A 20,308-nucleotide genomic window follows, 5' to 3' on the forward strand; every position below is an offset into this window, starting at 1 on the left:
CTGCCACAGCCACCACCTCTGAGGTTTGATGGTAAAGCTGAACAAATCCCAGTTGTGTCGATTACGCTCTTTGCAGTTAACTAAGTACGGGACGGGGCAACGAGCACTTTGCCTGCGGCAGTTTCTCCGTGTTCATACATCCCGACAGCACCCACCCGCTGCTCTCACTCCCCTGCGGCGCTAACTCGCTCTCCAAGCCCGCCCGCAGCCCGACGGGCTCGGAGCCGTCCCCGCCCGAGGCCGAGGCAGCGGGGCGGTGCCCGCCTTTGCCCCGCCCGGCGGAGCTGTTCAGGGCGGCGGGTGCTGAGCACCGCCGTGCCAGGCAGCCGGGCGGGGCCGGCGCCTCCCCGCGCCGCGCTCGAGGGTGCCGGCGGGGGGAGCCGGGCCCGCCGCCGCCGCCGCCGCCGCCGCCTGGGGCCATGGCGGCGCTGGTACTGGTACTGCTGGCGGCGCTGGGCGGGCGGGCCGTGCTGCTGGGCGCGCGGAGCGCGGCGCCGCTGGCCGAACTGCGCTCGCAGATCTCGGGCGTGGAGTCGCTGCTGGAGGAGTTCCGCCGGCAGCTGAAGCAGGAAGACCCGGGACCGGAGGCGGCGGGGGGCGGCGGAGGGCGGTGCGGCGGCAGCGGCGGCTTCTCGGCCAGGCCCGACTCCATCATCCGCACCAAGGACTCCATCGCGGCCGGCGCCACGTTCCTGCGAGCCCCGGGCGGAGCGGCGGGCTGGCGGCAGTGCCTGGACGCCTGCTGCGCCGAGCCGCGCTGCACGCTGGCCGTGGTGCAGGGGCCCGGGCGGCCGCGGGCGGCGGCGGAGCTGGGCTGCTTCCTCTTCAACTGCACGCACCGCGGCCGTCCCGTCTGCCGCTTCGCCCCGCACCGCGGTTACAGCACCTACAGCCGCCTCGCCCCGCAGCCGCCCGCCGACGCCGACGCCGCTTCGTCCCGCGGGGCGGCCCTCGTCCCGTCCGTTCTACCGCCGGGTAAGGGCCGCCGCGCGGAGGGGACGCGGGGAGCGCGGGCGGGGGCCTCGCCAAGATGGCTTCGTGCGGGGAGAGCGGCGACCCGCGCGCGGAAATGGCGGCGGCCGCCGGGAGGTGCGGGCAGGGGGAGGGGAGCGGCCGCGGGACTAGGGCAGCTCGGCAGGGCGCTCCGAGAGGGGACTGCCCGTCTGCCTGCGTACCGCCCGAAAGGTACCGCCCTGCGCAGGTTTCCCGTGCGCCCGATTTGGGATAAAGCCTTCTTAAGAGCGCCGGGGTCAGGCTGATGGAGGGGAGGCCGTTTCGCAGATAGACCGGAGGTAGCGTGGAAGCTCTGTGTAACCGCCAGGGTCCAGGCCACGTGAAAAGCAGCGGTTTGATCAGCCCTGAAGGGTATTTAAACGCAATGCAATCCAGAGCAAAATCTGTCAGTGAAAACAGCTCTGTATGTGGAAGCATAGTCAATTTCCTAACACCTGATCAATAGAGCCTGCACTTTCTCCCACCTCCTGCAAACACCTTCTGTTGTTGAATGGTTGCATCTGAACTCCTGCCTTAATTTAATTACCTTCAGTTGACGATATTTCCTAAATGTTTTCCTAAACGTCTTCCTTCATAAATGCCCTCTTTAGCGTTCACCTTGGGTACAGACCCAGGTAAACAGATCACTGCATCCATCTCCCTACCCAAGTAACCAATCACTGCATGCAGCCTGAAGGAAGGAAACCTGGTGGTGCTGGGAACGAAGACACTGTGCTCTGGAGGCCTCTGATATTGCTCCATTGGCTGGGGGTGACCTCAAAATTGACTAGCAGTTGTGCCCATGTTATGAGAACGCCAGTGGAAGCTCCTGGAGGTGGGGGAGAGCGGGGGCTGGCTGGCTGGAAGTTTTCTGAAGGGCCTAGATAGGTAAGCTAGAAAACTATAGGGAGATATCTGTGGAATTGAGACAAGGATAAGACGCTGGAGGGACCCAAGGTATGGCTTTGACATTTACAGCTGGGCGAGTTCTACACCCACGCTATTGTTAATGTAGCAGTTTCTGGTAATTGCATTTTATAACCCTGCACTTGGGAGATAGAAGGCTTAACACTGGAGTTTAAGTCAGAGAGAATTTAGCAGCTTTGAAAACCTTCAAAAATATCTTCAGATTTCCTTTGTCATTTTGAACTGCCTTAATTCCACCAAAATGAGGCCCTAGTGTAGAGTGCAGTTCTGTCACGTTGTAAATAATACCACTGTTGAAGCATAATCTGCCTATTAGAAATCTTGAATTCCAAAGCCTTGCTTCTTTGGCTGCTTTTCTATCAGCACTGGGCTAGCAAAGTCATTTCTGTTCCTAATCTGCAAATTGCTCCATGTCCTGTTGGGTTTATTTAGGAGTCTGCCCTGCAGGCGGTATCAGAAGCTGGAGATTATGACTCCTTCATGCAATTAAGTCAGAGCTAAAGCAGAGCTGCAAAGGAAAATGAACTTTTATTCAAACATCTGCCAGCCGTGACATAAACCAGGAAAGATAAATAAAATTAAAATGAAATTATTTTGCTGCCTGATATCGTGTTACCACTGCATTCTTGAATTACATTGAAAATTAATCTGGACAATGTGATGAGGATGGATCTCTTTTCCCTTATGTCACCACATGGTTGAATTTGGGAAATTTGGGGAAATCTCTTTGGTTACTAGATTTTATGTCGTCGGGGAATCATGCTTTACCTGTTCTTTCCTTTCAGGATACTGTGGTGTTGGGTCTTCTGTTTCTCTTTGATAATCCCAAACAAACACCTGTCCATGAATATGGTGTTCTTGTAATTCGAAAGTATTTCTGAGCAGTAGTGTACAGCAGTCACTATGGCAGTTTGATTTTGTTTGTGTTAAGGACCTTCCGTAATCTGAAACCAATTGCAGTGATGGATATGTATTCTTCAGATCACGTGCACCTCTGTGTACTTCCAGGAGGGCCGGTGGTGGGGTGAGCTTTGTAGGCTGAACTTCCCAGTTTAAATCAGCCTTGAATTTTCCCTGAGTTTACACCCAATTTATTGCAGGTTTAAGTGGCAGATTTATTTAGCACATTCGGGCAGTTTGTGCTGTGTTAACACTGAAAACCCACTGAAAGAAGAGGAAAACCTTTTTGTCTTTGTTAGAGAAATTCTTTAATTCCAAAGAAAGAGTGCTTGAATGCTTCAACAGAGATGTGCAGCTTCCATCTGATACTCAGCACTGCTGCACAGTGGGAGATGGCAGCATTAGGGTAAAACGATATCATGGGAATTCAGCAGTGAAATAGCCCTTTACTGCAAAGCCCTCACTCAGCTGGCAGCTCTGTTACTGGTGGGCCATGTCTGTGTGAAGGAGGAAGGAGAACAAATCAAGCCTGTTGTGTTCCCCTGCTTATGAAAAAGAAGTTGCTTATAAAGTTACAGCTCCTTTCAGTTCACAGGTCTGCCCTATCCCATGCTACAGTCTCTCTCAGGTCAGTTTTTTCTTTAGAAGAGCAAGAGATGAGTTGATTTGATGTCGATTAACCTTTCTGAAAATATTCTGGCAGTGTACAAGCAGGTGTTGTGCTTTCATTCTGCGTTTTGACAGGAAGGAATCTCTGTGCCATGCCTCAGCATGAAGTAGCCCAGCACAGCTCCTGCCAGCAGTATAGCTCGAACTGTTTCAGGGTAGCATTCATCTGGAAAGGGGAAACATATCAGGTTGGATATTAGGAAATATTTCTTCCTTGAAAGAGTAATGAAGCAGTGGCACAGGATGCCGAGGGAGGTGGTAGAGTCACTGTCCCTAGAGAGATAGTAAACTGTGTGGATGTGGCACTGAGGGACGTGGTTGTTGGGCATGGTGGTGATGGGCTGGTGGTTAGGCTGAGTAAACTTAGAAATCTCTTTCAGCTTTTATGATCCTTATTGCTTATGGTCCGAGGCAGCTGGGGCTTGCCTCTGTCTCGGAGTTAGCAGGGAAACCATCAAGTCATGTAAAGCAGACAGGTGGCACACAAACACTTCCCAAGTAGGAAGCAGAGGAATGAGCTGTGCCATCTCAGACCCAGGTCAGTCAGGTTCATTGTCCTCTTTTGACAGTGATGAGTAAAGTGAATAATTTGTTAAAACGGCACATAATTCATAGATACCAAATAAGAGTTACCCTGGCACCATGCTGTTGGTGTTTAGTAATAGTATTATTTTTTTTTTGCACCTAAATGGTGCTTTTTAAACATCCTTGGTTCTGAAAACTGTGTTTGTAAACATTAGGCAAACCTTCCTGTGCCAGCTGGATCACTAAGAACTGTTTCATATTTCCTTATATCAGATTCTATTTTAAGTTATTTGTACATTTTCCTATGTTAAGGGACTTGCATTGGCATTTTCTGTCTTTGGTTTCACCTGTTTTTCTTTGAAGGCTTCATTAGAATGTCTTAGAGAAAAGCAACAGAGAGAGGGACTCCTCTTCTGTTAGTGGCAGTAAAGTGTGCCACCGCTTTGTGAGCTCTGTGCCTTCAGGCAGATTCTTGATACTGGTCAGGGCACATGCCAGGCAGATCCCCACACTGGTAGCAAGCACCTTGTCTTTCCTCATGCTCTACCCAAAGAGAGGATTTACAGGCATAGGCTTAGGAGGTGCTTTTCAGAGCTGAACGTCAATGTTCTTTGCATCTACCTTCTTCATTCAACTTGCTGTATACCCTGACTGTTGTGTGTTCATCCTCTCAGAAATGGAAGGAAGATGTCTCCTGCAGATAATTAGGCCTGAAAGTTCAGTAAATCTGGTGCAGTTTGAAGAAGCAAGCTGTTGTAGATTGCTTGAATGGGGTCAGAGGGAAAGCAGAGAGCAAAGAACAGAAAGCACTGTGCCACGTCAGAGTGTCAGGAATGCACTGTGCTCAGAAAATGAATGAAAGCTGGTCAGGGAGCTACAAAAAGATATGATCTTGTGGCTAGAGTAGTTGAATGCTGATGTGTAGAACTAGATCACATCCCTCTCTTTCCTGCACCTTGTGTAGACAAATTACTTTAGCCACATCTCACAGGCTGTTTCCCTTAAGTTACCATCTGCTTTCTTAGAATCATAGAATGGCTTGGGTTGGAAGGGACCTCAAGGATCATTAATTTCCAACTCCCATGCCACAGGCAGCATTGCCAGCCACTAGATGATGTACTAGATCAGATTGCACAAGGCCCCATCCAACCTGGCCTTGAATTCCTCCAAGGATGGGGCATCCACAGCCTCTCTGGGCAGCCTGTTCCAGCACCTCACCGCTTCCCCTTGACATCTAATCTAAATCTCCCTTCCTTTAGTTTGAAACCATTCCCCCTTGTCCTGTCACTATCTACCCTTGTAAAAAGTTGATTTCCCTCGTATTTATAGACTCCCTTTAAATACTGGAAGGCTGCAATGAGGTCTGCCCACAGCCTTCTCTTTTCCAGGCTGAACAAGCCCAGTTCCTTCACTCTGTCTTCATAGGAGAGGTACTCCAGCCCTTGGACCATCTTCGTGGCCTTCCTCTGGACCCTCTCCAAAAGAGTCCTGTACTGGGGGCCCCAGACCTGGACACAGTACTCCAGATGGGGCATCACAAGAGTAGAAAGGAGGAGGACAATTACCTTCCTGTCTCTGCTGGCCACACCTCTTTTGATGGAACCCAGGATACCATTGGCCTTCCAGGCTGCAAGCTTTCTTAGCCTAACCTGAAAAGCTTGTGCTGTGATTGGCAAAATTATTTAATACTCACAGTTTTAATCAATGAGTATCATATTTAGAGTATAACAAAATGCCACAGTCAAATGGTATGAAAATCAAGTATCATACATCAGACACTTAAAAATGGTGCTCATTTCTGATCACTGTTATCATTAGGTTGTGCACTGTTTTACTAGGATGTCAGTTGACGTTGAATAACTATCAATCCTGTGAGGACATATCATAAAAAGAGACTAAAAGAGCGTTGCTATGCAGAATACTGTAAAAGATGTGCAGCAACTGACATTTGAATATCTAGGTGGTTTACATTGAGATCAATTTTCTGTACTTCAGATCAAAAATGCATTGATGCTGGCAGTCCCCTTGTATTAGTGAAACATCCACATAGGGAGGATTTTCATGCCACATGCTTGCAAGGTAACAGCTATTTCCTGAAGATGTGAACCAGAATGTACACGCACGTTTCAGTGAGAAAACACAAGTTTGTTTCCTTAGTTAAAGCTTAACTTTTGAAGAGCTTTTCTTTTTCACCCTGCACTAAGTTTGGAGGGCAGCATACTCAGCTGACAGATGCAGACATGCTGAGGCAGTTTAACTACATGGTCTTCCTATGAGACTTGGGAAGATTGCTGCTGAGTGCTCAGTAGTGTTTGTCCTCTTTTTCAGGAAGTTGCACAGTGGTGAATCAATAACAACCAAGAAAAATATGTTTTATATAAATAATTGCTGAATTCCCTTTGATGAATGACCAAGCCTCTCTCTTTTTTTTTTTTTTTTCCTTTTAATTTGAAGAAGAAGAATTTGATGAGCCTCCAGTGTGCAAGGCAGGACAAGATCTTGTGCTGCAGTCACCTGTCGACTGGGTGATCTTGGATGGTCGCGAAAGTTCAGACGACCACGGAATTGTGCAGTATGAATGGACGTTGCTGCAAGGTGATTCATCTGTTGAAATGAAGGTACACATGGAACCGCACATGTAGCCAGTTATTTGCAGGTTGTTGTATTCAGTGTAGCTCAGGTTTAAATGTAGGGCTAAAAATATTAAATGTGTTTGAATGAGTATGGCTAAAAAGCACCATAACTAGAAAGACTGCAAGACTGCACAGCCTGAGCTTTCATGTCTTGTGGGTTTTGTAGTTCATCTATATCCAGTGAGGCATGTAACAGTCAGCAGCAAATGTGTAGGGTCTCATGTGTTTCAGCTCTGCTTTCTTTCCTTGTTGTTTGTTCTCACTGAACTTGGTTTTCAGCCTATGTGATCCAGGTTAGAGACACTTCAATAATTCAGTTACTGAAAGTCATAAGGTATTTCACCAGCAGTCTTTCTGTCAGTGTTTGTGGAGAAACTGCAAGGAAATGTCTGATGTAGACCTTGTAAGATATCATGAGATCCTATTTTATTGTACCTGTAATTGGGTTTCAGCTTAAAATTAACAATCAGGAGAAGGATTCTGCGTTCTACCCTTGCTTATAGCTTCTTAGGAGCAGCAGAAAAGGAAAGGAAAAGTGCTTCAAATCCAAAGTGCCAACTCACAGCCTGTCTGCAGGCCATGGTGTTCAGCAGAGTGCACTGTTAAAAGGTGTGTGTACCATAGACATCATTGTTGCTGAGATGCTGATGATGGATAGGAAGACATTAAACAGGACAGAACCAGCAACAGGAACAGTCCCATTTTCAAGAGCCACCATGAGCCTCCTTCCTGTTTGTAAGGTCTTTAAATAGAGACCAGTTTTTATTTATTTAAACCTGCAAAATTCTCACATTCATCTTGGTGATTTCTTCGTATTTAATAAATAAAAACAACTTTGAGAGGCTTCTGCTTAAACAGATGCTTTTTTGTTGTGTTCAAACGGCTGTGTTCAAATGAGCAGGGATTTCTCCCACAGGTACGTACCCTGATAGTTTCCTTCACAGTTTAATTTGTAGAGATGAATTGATAGTTGTGATCATTCATACACATTCAGCTTGCTATCTTCAGTGCTTTTGTTGTCATCTTGATGCCAGTGGATTTCTTGTGATCGATTCTTCATAAACTGTGCATGAAACCACAGCTGCCAGGGAAAATGGGATTGTGTTTATTTATGATAGCTGGCACCTGTTGCTTTGTAGTTAGATACCAAAAGTAAATAAAAAGTACCAGATGTGGAAAGACTGCTATAAAGAGTTCTTATCCTACTGTAGAGAAAAGACAGTGTTTTTTTGTTTTGGTTTGTTTTTTTTGGTATTGTGATTGCTTAGCTTAAGGATATTGTCCTTCTCAGATTGCTATCCACATGCTGTAGCTGAGAAACTCTGTGGCAGTTGTGGGTGATTGTTGTTTTTTTTAATGCTGATTATTTGGAAGTTCTCCAGTTTGAGCCAAAGTTTGGAACAGAACAGATACAGTCAGGCATCCTTCAGGGCAGAATGGAGATAAAAAGGAAAGCACAGGGATGGCGTGTTCTGAAGTCAGCTGTGCTTCTTTGGAATTGCACTGAGAAGAGAGCTGTACTGTACGGTTCATGAGCTTTAAATACCATACTTGCACTCCCAGCAGTCACAGTAAAGGACAGCAGGTGCCTTTTTGAGCATATTTAGTTCCGTTATACAATAAACAATAACATTCTGCAGTGTCATATCCATCCTAAGAAGGTAATTAGTAGAAGGCTGAGATAAAAGTACATTTCGGTAAATGCAAATGGAAAGAAATTTCATGTTAGAAAATTAACTTCCTGGAAGAAAAAAATGAATTTACCAATATATGTCTTTATAAAGGTAGGCCTCGGATTCTTTTAACACATTTTTGGAAATTCCAATTCTTTTTGTGTGAAAAGCATTGCACAGAAATAATGTACTTAGTCCTAGAAGTTACAGACAGATCCCTTATTGTAGAAAGCAATGAAGACATTGCTGCCTACAACTTCCTGAGGAGGAGAAGCAAAGAGAGAGGTGCTGGTCTGTTCTCCCTGGTCACCAATGGTAAAACATGAGGCAACTGCATAAAATTGCACCAAGGTAGGTTCAGACTGCACATTAAGAACAATGTATTTACTGTGCGGTCAAACACTGGAACAGGCTTCCTAGTGGGGTGACTGATGACCCATGGCTGCTAGTCTTCAAAAGGCATTTGGACAGTGTCCTCAGTAATATACTTTAACTTCAGGTTGGCCCTGAAGTGGTCAGGCAGCTGGAACAAATCTCTGAACGTCCCTTCCAACTGAGCTATTCCATTGTATTGTGTTGTACTGCATTGTGTTTAACTCCACTTTGCTCTGCTCTGCTCCAATCCCTTTTTTTTTTCCCACAATTTCTTTTGCCAGGTACCACAGCCAGGAACACTGAAGCTGTCTCATCTTCAGGAAGGCACATTCATTTTCCAGCTCACCGTGACAGACACTGCTGGTCAGCGGAGCATGGATAATGTCTCTGTGACTGTTCTTCCCATGGCTCATTCTGCAGTAGGTGAGAAACTGACTGCAGCTATTGCCCATATGACACCCAGGTTATGCTGCTCAGAGCGAGGGTCTTGATGGAGGCAGAAATCTTATTCTCCATTTCTATCATATTATTTCACCCCTATTTGTTGTATAATAACATCTCTTTCCATTTTGAGTCGATGTTTGAGAAGCAAACATCATGTTTGTTAGTGCAAGAATACTTCAAGCTTTTAAATATTCATACCTATACTGCTAATAAGCAAGTAGGGTTGGAAATACTGCCATATGCATCAGACACACTGTAACTGTTCACTGTGTGGTCAAGGGGGGTATGGAACAGGACAGGGTTTATGCTGCAGGGAAGACCCTATGCACTTCAGCTTTACTGTGTAATTTTGTTAAACAGTGAAGCTTTATGTTATTGTGAAAACCAAAACTAGAACTGACCCATCATTTTTTAAACTCTGAGCTTGAGAAGCATATAAAAACTTAAAAGGTAGATAAAAAAGACATTTCAGTGACTGTCAGTTTGGGGCTCTTTAATGTAATAACTTCTAATTACGTTGTAATTTGCAGGAAGCTAATACAGATCTGCTGCTAAGGCACAAAGTAAAGGGTAAACTAGCATCATTAATGTGTTTACTGACCCAGTGAAAGCCCTGCACCACTGCAATATCACTACGTGAGGGGGTTGTCCCAGTGGCAATAAATAGGTATCATGAAAAACTGCTTATGAATCTGTTTAATAATATCTATGCTCCAGTAATGGGTAATAGAATCCTATTAATTAATGCTTAATTCAGCAAAAGCAGCCAGAGAAGTTTGCTGATTCCTTTATTTTTTTGCTTTGAGAATCTGTGGCATCTCTTGAGTGGATTTGTTTTTTTTTTCTTTTTTTCCCCCCCGGTTCCCCAGTTATGTTTGCACTTCAGGCACTACAGCCATAGTTAAACCAGTGCACAGTGCCTCAGTGCACACAGGACCTGTACTGTTATTAGGACTGAAGTTAACGAGATGCATTTCCAGAGTATGATTTGGGGATTTAAAAAATATTCATGTGTTCCTGCCATACTTTCATTTGCAGTGCAGAGGTTTAATGTTGTTGCTGTGGTGCATAGCAGTATGACAACCAAAGGCTGTCAGCTGCTTATGCAGACCGGTTTGCTGTTAGAACCATAATCCAACACGGAATTTGACAGTGCTTTACAAAGCGATGAGATGCACTGCTGTTAGAAGGACAGAAACACCTATATAAAACAGCTGATAATTACAAGGGTCAGGATGGGTTTCAAGAAAACTTTTAGTGTGCAGCTGCAATTATGAAATGTCAAGGGACATTCTCAGTTTCCTGAGAAATCTAAACACTAAAGCAGGCAGTTCTCTTGATAAAGGTCACTTGTAAGACCTTGTGCTCAGACCTGTTCTGATAGATGCTTCATAGGAGTCAGTGAATTGTTCATGTGGATAAATGATGAACACTTTCCTAGCATCCTAATTACTTAAAAACATTCCACCCCATGTAGTCCATAGGTGTACCTGTAAGATAACTTACTATCAGTGATACAGAATGGGGATGTGGTAGGAATTACATGTCAGAGAAATGCAATTCCAGCCACCAAGATTTCATTTATCTTCAGGACTGTTCTTAGTCCTCTAAGACTGGAAAGATCTCCTTTCAGCATAAGCTGGCAGAATTTAAATTGCAGTAGGTCTCCTGCATGGACTGTAGGGTGCTATAGCCTCCAGGTTAAGTGAGTTTGTAGTAATACATTTCCAGAAGAGTGATGAGGGTGCCAGGAACAGCTATCAGCTGTATTACCTTTTCTATCAATATAATATCATGTAGCTGAGCCTGGTCTTCAGCCTTTTCTGTGGTTCTTGCTGTAGTGTGGTTTAGGGTTTTCCTGGGTGCTGCAGATTGTAGTCATTGACTCGGTACTTACTGTTTGGATTTGTCTTTTGGTAATTTGAAAATTGCTTCTCAACAGCCTGTGTCGGGGTTTGCTCTCGCTACCAGTTTATCTGTGATGATGGTTGCTGCATTGACATCACATTTGCCTGCGATGGAGTGAAACAGTGCCCCGATGGCTCCGATGAAACTTTCTGCCAGAACCGTAAGTGCCACATGGGGTAACACTGACTGTGAAAGTCACTGCAGATTGTACAACCAAAGGGAAATGATATCCCCTGGTTTCCCCCCTCTTGAACAAGCAGCTTGCTATCAGCATGGAACCACTTATTGGATATAATATGTGAGAAAGATTTAGGTCCACATAGAGCAGATGCTCAGAAATCAATTCCATTTTTTTTTTCAGTGTATATAAAAATGATCAGAGGTCTCCAAAGAACAGATTTTTAGTTTTCAAAACTGAAAAGATCGGTTCTTTCTGTCTTAATCTCAGTGAGCACCTCAGAGATACACTTCAAAGTGCAGCTAAGTACCTGACCAGAATGTGAAATGCTGGATATTTGAGCATGCATGTGAACCATCAGTGTCATTCTGTTAGTTTTCATTATTTGCCTTCAATATTTGCCTGTGCTCAGCAGAGTGAACAAAAATCATCAGAGGGTGAACTGCCATGATGGCTAACCACTTTCATTGATACTACAGTTGCTGGATTTCACTTTAGAGTTCATGAGTATATTCTTGTTCTATAGTGACTTTGAGCAACTGGTAACCTGCTAAGTACATGGAACTCATGTTTCATCATTTGTCTGAATCTAATGAAGTTGTTTAGTTCTCCATCAGAATACAAAAAATTTGATTCTTGATTCTATTTACATAGTCAGCCCAGGACGGAAGACAGTGACTCATTCAGCCCTCAGCACTGCTCAGCAAAGGACTGTAGGACTGACAGAAAAAACAGACGAGAACTTATCTGCAGAAAACACCCTGAAAGCCACTGTCAGAAATCAGCTGCTTCTTTCACTGGATGCAGACACATCTAACCAATCGCTTTCTCAGGGACCAAAAAAACAAAATAGTGGATTTGTGCCAGGTAAGAACTGAAAAGTATCGGTTTCAGTAAATCACCCTATCTTGAGCAAGAAAATATCTTTTACCCTAATCTAAATTAAACTGGCTTCAGGTGTCTGGTTGAGAGAAAACTTTTACAAATGTTAAACAAACAAAAAACCAACAAAAGCAGCTTGCAATAGGGAAATTACCAGTGAGTATTGCTTTATAATTTTCAAGTCTGCTTCTTACTGGATGCAAAATGCAGAGAAAAAGTTAAAATGCAGAAACGCTACAAAAAAACCCCACAGTATAAGGAGGAAAACATGCAGAGAGCTGAATACAAGCTCTGTCTTCTACAGGTTCACCTGTGTAAGCTGATGTTTTTATTTGTAGCGTGGTACCTTCAGCAGAATGTAATGAAGTACTATTCAACTTGAGTGAAAGTAATTGTGTCTCTTCTAGTGCTAATTGATGGTTGTTTCTTATTATTTTTGTTTGTTTCTTTGATTTTTTGTTGAAGTGGTATCTTGATTAGTATGGGCACTTTTTTTTCTGAATTGTACCTCTGGGGCAGGAGAAATCTTCCATCACTACAAAGTAGGCTTGGTCTTTGGTAACAAACAATCTCATGTCTCTAGTAGTATTCTCCATACTGGCTGCAAGCCCGTTGTGAATCACTGTGTAGTGATATTATAGGCACCAGTCATCAAACATTGCCTTATTAAAGCTCCAGAAGCTGCAATGAAATTGGTGTGACTTTTAAGGCAGCCAAAATACAGGTGGTTCCTGCTGGTAAAATAAAATGGCCTGAAATGGCAATTGAATGAAAGCAGATCTGTGCACAGAGCCTTAAATGAGTGCAAGACCTCCCGCTTTTATTTCTTCAGAGTTGGGACAGATCCTTGCTCCTCAGGATGCAGCTAATTATTTTCTTCTTACAACAGAGCAGTGCTTAGTGCCCTCTGCTGCTGGCTCTCACAAAGGGCACTTCCCTGGTTCACACTTATATCTTCATATTCTTGAATTTCATCTGTGGAGTCTGCAAAGGGAGTGAAAATAACGATCAACAAGAACTCGATTGCTCCAGAGAATATTTAGAAACTTAGGGCAATACATTCTTTCAAATGCTTCCACCTTTTTTGTCAGTGTAAAACAACCTCATTGTTCCTTATCAGAATGAATTAAAACTGTAGTAGGCCCCAAACCTGTTTGGCTCTCATAGTTCTGAGTGACACCTGATACGAGCCTACCTAAAATAGAGGTCAAGTTGCCAAAGGCATTGCAAACTCTAATGGAAAGCCAGCTGCTAACTGTCTTAAAAGCTACTGGCTCATGAATCCGGAAGTAAAACCAAATTGACATCACTAAGCTTAGCAACTGATAATCGAATATTACAATCAAACATTATAATCAAAAGTTTATGTAAGAGTGACACCTCAATGCTGTCATTTCAGTGTCTGACCTTTGCACAGTAACTTGTTCTTGTTCTGAAGGTAGCTTTGTACACAGCAGTAAGCAATTAAAAAAAATATTATAAAACTAAAAATAAGGTGATGGGTTTTCAGTGGTTATTGTAGTACCAGAAACGGCTGTAATCTAATATTTTAAATGGGCAAGATTTCCAGCTGACCTTGTCTGTCTTTAATTCTTTTGACATCAGTCAGAACTTTCAGTTGAATTTTATGTAGGGATTTCCTTGTAGAAGAGAAAGACCCAATGCTCAGTGAGCCAGTAGCCCAATACTTTTAACCAAAAAAGCAGCAGGGAGCTTTTAAATAGCTATGGCTCAGTGGCAAAGGGGGTGCATGAGGTAGGACGTGAAGGTACCCAGCTTCTAAGGGCAACTGACAAAATCTCCTCTGAATTCTTGTACTCTCCTGCAGACATTTAAACTTGATAGGAGTCATACACTGTACATTAATGATTCCCCAGGGTCCACAGAAGTTCAAGTCCTGCCCCATGAGAAAGCATCACAGTTGTTATGGACTTGGGCTGACAGACATCTAACACATTCCTAAAAATACACGCAGATCCACTGAGTTCAGTTTCTTCCCACCACTCTCATCTCCTTGAGATGACAGACCAAATTTAATAACTACAATTATGCTACGTTTGCTACAAAAATGCAGTGACACTGTGTGCATGTGAACATGTGTTTTATGTTAGGTAACTGGTCCAGACAGAGGGAGAACGGAATTTGGTTCCCAAAGGTGCATCATGTCTCACTTCCTACCTCTCAGAGAAGTGTCCATGCTGTTGTCAGTGAGACTTGCCAGCTCCCTGCAAGGATGTTTGATTTGGTTTAGAGTAACAAGAGTAGAAAATGGAGGTCAAAACTCTTCCTTAGTGGCGAGCACACCCAACCTGGGCATCCTGACTGCTTGTCCTTTCTCTAGTCATGTCTGTTTGTTTTAGCCAGCGATTACTGAAAGTTAGGAACCTGCTTTAGCAGGGGGGTGGATTGGATGATCTCCAGAGGACATTTCCAATCCCTAAATTCAGTGATTGTGCCTGGGAGAATAGTATCAAGGGAAATTTATTCCAGAACGCCTTATCCTCCTAATAATTTCACTGTTCCCAATTTCCCTTAACCTGCTTTCTTTACTCTAGTGGACCCTCAAATTTGGCTCTGATTCAGCACAATTTTTTGGTAAAGATTTACACTTTTTCACATTTTCATATCAATGTGCAACTGCAAGGTAAGGACTATCTAAAACTTCTACCTGACCTAACAAGGGATTTAGTAACAATAGAGTTATAAAAATAAAAAGTCATTCACTGCTGACAATAGATGATCCCTATTCTGCACGCCTGCATTTCCAGCAAGTGCAACTGCCTGTAAAGCAGTGCAACTCCAGGGGAATGCCAAGTCCAACATAGAGCCTACCTTGAAAGCCAAGTGCACGGAGTCTTTTACAAGTAGCAGACTCGTGATTTACTTTCATCCAAGCTAGAAGACCAAATATTTTATTCCTTAGTTGGAGTGAATGCAGGAAGAGGAATTTGATGTCAATAGAGGAGTCCTTTCCCTTTGCAGACATGCCTCCAGAGTGAGGTAACCCTGACTGCATCTCCTCCAAAGGCCAGCTCAGCAGTTCTGCATGGCTGCCTCCAAAGTGCCCTGGCATTAATTTCCAGGGAAGCTCTCAAGCTAAAACGAGTGTTTGGCACTACTGCACTTGTAAATGAATTCAACAAAAATTCAGTTGCAGCAATAGACCAGGTTCTAAGCATCAACAGCCATTCTAGCAAGCATGCTCATGCAGACAGGTTGAATTCATAAGAAGCTTGAAGATTTTCACTTCCCAGCATAGCAAACTCAAGTGTATAAAAATCACTGTAACAGCTTTGCATACCCCCAGCACAGGGTCTGTGCATCTCTCCAGGCTGCCCACACCAGCTGTTCTGCAGTACTGTTCAGGGGTGGGATTACAAAATTTGACTGAGTGCCCAAGCATTAGTCATGTTTTCACTGTAGAGGCATGAACAGCAATAGCTGAAATTTAGGGCACCCGTAATGGACTATAAACTGCAATTTCCTAGGCACAGAATAGAAAATAATGTAAGAATAAAACAAAACTCACAGAACATGTTTTAGCAGGCAGGCAAGAAGCCCAAATATGTAAAAGTTGTATCACCTTTTATCACTTATTTCTCTTTTCTCCAACTCCCAAGGCAAAATCTCAACAAGTTAGTTTCATACTTCTTCCTTTCCACCAGTTTCCCAATGGGTGCAGGCACACACTGTGTCAGGCTCCCAAAACTGTTTGGGGAAATCATTTTCTAGTTGATTAACAGATAAGATGTTGAATGGTATTGCCCTCAATAGCCTCTGGTCCTGTAGGAAAAGCCCTAAATCTTAACAAAACTTACTGCTGCAAGATTTGCTGAAAGGATTCTATTATTTTTCTGCTCTTTCAATTTTTCCCCACTTCTTTTCCATTTAGGTATATTTGCCGAAAGTCCTTACCAGCAGTTGACTTAAATATTCCCTCCTTGCTCAAATGGAAGGGAAATAAATTTATAAAGCAGGCATTCAGATGTGGCCTTGTTATACAGACGAGCAGCTCTAAAAAGGAGCTGATACCTTCTGGGAATTCCCAAGATAAAGAAAAATATTCATGTAATTCATTTAGGGAAACAAAACAGCTGCTGGTTTTGGTTTCAGTTACATTTGAGTTACTTTACACAGCTCTGGCACCTTAAAGCCAGCACAATTTACACTTAGCATTCTCTTAGATCCTTTTATATGCCTGAAGAACTCAAAGAAACCTTCATGTGAGGAGAAAGAGGAGGACTGTAACTTATTTCGGAGGCATTTCCCAGCATCTGATGTTGGTGTTCATACATGCTTAGCCTTAATGACAGCCCAACAAACCCAGAGCCTGGAAGGATGCATTGTGTCTTAGAGTGGGGACATGAGCACTAACCTCACACCTGCAGTGATGGAATAACTTTGGCTCGAGTTGAAAGGGTTTTGTATTTTCTCCTTACCCTGATGAGACAGCTTTCTGCTTTCTTGTTGGGTAGGAGGTAGATGAGTTACATGTTCAAGCTAATTGACTAAACACTTCCTTTTTAACACCCACCTTTAAATGGAACACCAGTTATAATACTTCATATTTTTCTGACAATGCAGCATAATGTTTCCATTTTTATCACTGCAGAGGAAACACACTTCCAAGAAATATTCACATTGCAACCAAAGTGCCCAAACACAATCATCACATTAAAAAAAAAAAAGGCACATTTCTGATTTTTGTGAAGGCATTGAATTAAGCTGTCACTCTTGCATTAAGCAGCCCCATAGCTATCAGCTCAGGCTTCCAGTGTTGGAGTAAAAAGAAATTCTGGCTGCATTACTTTTTTACTCTCATCAAGCAAAACTGCAGTTGTCTCTGCTCCCAGAGTGAACACTTATTGGCAGCAAAGTGTCTGCTCTCCTCCTGCATTGTTACAAACGATGTTCTATTGCACCCTCTCTTCCATGCACAGCTGTGACTAAGTCATCATCTTTGAAATGTTTTCCCAACATACTTTTGTGTCTTCCAAGAACTTAAGTTCTGCTTCTCTGCGTGGCAGAATTAAGGAAGTTTGGGCAGCCTTTATATTTCCTGCTTTATAAGCAAGAAGGATGAAGGTAACATAACTTGGAATAGCTTTTTTTCAGTGGAATGCAAATGCTTCCAGTATGCGTTAGCTCACATTGATTGGTCCATACCCTGTTATGAAAATATTTAGAAAGGAGAATTTACATCCTTTTTTTCAGTGGAAAGTGACCATACTTAGGTTTGGTTGAAATGCACTGCAGTTTGCAATGCTAAAAATGAATTTACATTTTAGCATCAGTTTCACATTCTTTCAAAAAGTCAAATCAATATTCACTTGTCTTGCTTGGCTTTATGCAGATAACAGTTCCTCAGGGAAAAAAACAGATGATAAAAATGGAAATGGCGTAATCATGCCAAAGAGAGATCAGCTCGGAGATGGTCGTCCAGTCCCAGAAACAGGTAACTCTGATCACATGAAGTCATTTTGAATTACATTAGAATTTTTCAGTCAAGTGACACAGACCCAGACATTACAGTCAAGAGCTGAACAGTGTGCTCCCATGCTCTGAACCATTCTCAGCATACATGGTCACACATTTTAGTTTCTCACTGTGAGTTGCCCCAAATATTATCACCAAGCTGATAGGCCAGCTGTATTTTTATGGAAAAATTTGAGTTCTTCCTCTACTGTTTCTTCACTGTATTAAGCATAATCTCTCTTACCCTTTCTGTAGGTGCTGTACTACCTTTGGCCTTAGGTTTGGCCATCACTGCTCTACTGCTGCTTATGGTTGCTTGCAGACTACGTTTAGTGAGACAGAAGCTGAAAAAAGCTCGACCCATTACATCCGAAGAATCTGATTACCTCATCAATGGGATGTATCTCTAAAAATCAGATTTAGGTCTGTTGTTTTCTTCCCCTTCTTTTGTGTCCATGAACCTCTGCCTCTAAAAAAGGACCAAAATCTTTAGTTAAGTTTCAAATGTAGAAGAAGCTTCCATGATAAGGAAACATGTTCTCCCCCTTCAGTGATGAATACAGATGTGGGTGGGTGCCAGTATTCAGAAGCGTTCAGGCTCCAGAGGGTAGCTCCAGCTGGCTGTAGAAGGTGCCACGAGGTGAAGAATTCCCCAGGGTACTTGGGATGCCCTTGTCCTCCCCGTGGCTTCCAGGGCCCTAGGGCAGAGTGCTGAGGCAGCCAAGGCCAGCAGGTCCCCGTAGCATTAGCAGGAACAGAGGGCAGCTTGTCACCACCCTGCTGCCACCAGTGTGCTCTGCACTGGGTACTGGGATGCTGTAGACCAACATGAGTGTACCATCCAGCAGAGATGGATCCATGCACTTTCCCACCTCGGACACTTGGAATGTTATAATTAAAAAAAAAAATTGTTTTGCTTTGTTAACAAAAAGCAATTGCCATCTAAGCACCAGCATTTATATTGACATTTGGGATTTAAGGAACGGAACACATTTTTCATTCATAGTTTAAACCTCTGAGCAGCTAACAAAGTCATGCTTACTAAATGCTAAAATGAAAAAAGCAAGTACTCAAAGTTGGGACTTACCAGTGCCTGACAGCTGTGGTATGTGATCCCAGAGCTACATCTCTCCTCATACAGCAGGCTTCAGCCTTTTGTACCCACAGCTCAATGTGCTCCACCCTGTGAAAGAGCACTTGCCAGTGGTTGTTCTTCAGGGCACCAGCCCCAGCCTTGCTACACAGACTGGTTAGCAGTGTTGGTACTCTGGTGGGTAAAAACCAAAGTTAATTCTAGGCAGATGGGCACAGTCAGTGAGACTGATGCTTCTGGCAGAGCGATTAAAACCCGGTCGTGCTTCCCCCACAGCAAGGGATTCGTGCTGGTTAATTCTTAGCTCCCTCCAAAGCTTGAAGGCTTCAGCAATGTGTCCCCATCCCAGCAAAATTCTCATAGAATTAGAGCAAGTAATCGATATGTGTGAGTGAATTTCAGACGTGTTAACAGTAAATTGTGTACAGTACATGTTATATATACATATATATATAAATATAGACACCGTGCTGTCTACTTTGTTTGACTGTCCAAGGATGTCGCATTCATCATGGGTCCCAATAGAAATGGAGGCAAGACGAGGCATGCATCTTTTTGTATGTCGTCTTTTTACTTCAGTATCTTCAAGTCTACAAGAATACAAGAATATTACCATGTACACAAATAGTTCTTTGAGTTGCTCAGTCCTGATTACTTTATGGAAAATAGCTCTAATAAACCTATTTTATTCATACATTTCTTGCACTGCATTTATCTTCAGATACCAGCTAAATGTTCTTAACTTCCTCTCACTGGAAGGAGAGCTCAAAGTGAGCAGACAGAAGCATGTAGAACAGCCTCTATGAAATGGCCTTAGAAGCTGGGATATGCGGTGGGCAGAACGTAGGGACATTTTGTTACAGGAAGGCTGAGAAGGAGAGAGACAGACCTCCCCTCTTTATCCATTGTTGGCATCAAGAGCAAGCCATGCAGCACAGCAGCTGTGGAGGTTGGGCTGCCAGCACTGCTTCCCAGGGCCTTCCTGCTGAGTGAGGAAGAGTCTGATTGTTCAGACTGCAGCAATTGATGGCATCCAGGAGTCTCTGATGCTATCATCCATTTCTAACCTGGGAGCACAGCTTCTCTTTCTACAGCAGGCATGGCAAATTGTGCAAGACCCAGAAGATCACATTATAAATACAGCCACCCAGAAAAGACGCGCTACCCACCTGCTTAGGGTGCATTTCCCATCACTGAAAAAAATTCATTGTTTGGCTTTGTTTGCAGTTTAGTGAAACAGCAAATCCTTCTTCACCATCTCTCCACAGCAGCAAGAAAAGCAGTGCAGCACTTGGCAGCAGCTACCAATGTGTTGCAGTTGTCTGCCCAGAGACTTCTAAGAGGCGGTGGTGGGATTTGCTGCTCTGCAGACCAATGCACTAAGGTAACTGGAAACTCCCCAGCTAGTCTGAAATTAAGAAAAAACTTGCGCTTCACCAGAAAGCATGGGCATCCTCAGCCAGATGAAGAGCAAGACAAAGCCGGCTCAACTCCTGCAATTTGTACAAAACTCAGTAATGTTCACTTTCTACAAGTTATATGCCTTAAAATGAGTGACACCAAATCACTGAGCAGAAGCACACCTGAGCACATCAGGAAGCCGTGCTCTGGAGCATGCAAGGAGCCCCGTCCA

The 20,308-nt window shown here is 43.8% G+C and overlaps 1 protein-coding gene across 1 annotated transcript; it reads left to right on the forward strand.

Annotated features, from left to right (window-relative positions):
- Nucleotides 1–394: 394 nt before the first annotated feature.
- On the forward strand, nt 395–19,371 carry LRP11 (LDL receptor related protein 11). Its single transcript, XM_048936175.1, has 7 exons — nt 395–975; nt 6,469–6,632; nt 8,977–9,118; nt 11,082–11,207; nt 11,880–12,092; nt 17,461–17,562; nt 17,838–19,371. Exons 1-7 carry the CDS (start codon nt 420–422, stop codon nt 17,990–17,992), a joined length of 1,458 nt encoding a protein of 485 aa, XP_048792132.1. The 5' UTR covers nt 395–419; the 3' UTR covers nt 17,993–19,371.
- The last annotated feature ends 937 nt before the right edge of the window (nt 19,372–20,308 follow it).

Source organism: Lagopus muta, chromosome 2, assembly GCF_023343835.1.
Source record: "Lagopus muta isolate bLagMut1 chromosome 2, bLagMut1 primary, whole genome shotgun sequence".
NCBI lineage: Eukaryota > Metazoa > Chordata > Aves > Galliformes > Phasianidae > Lagopus > Lagopus muta.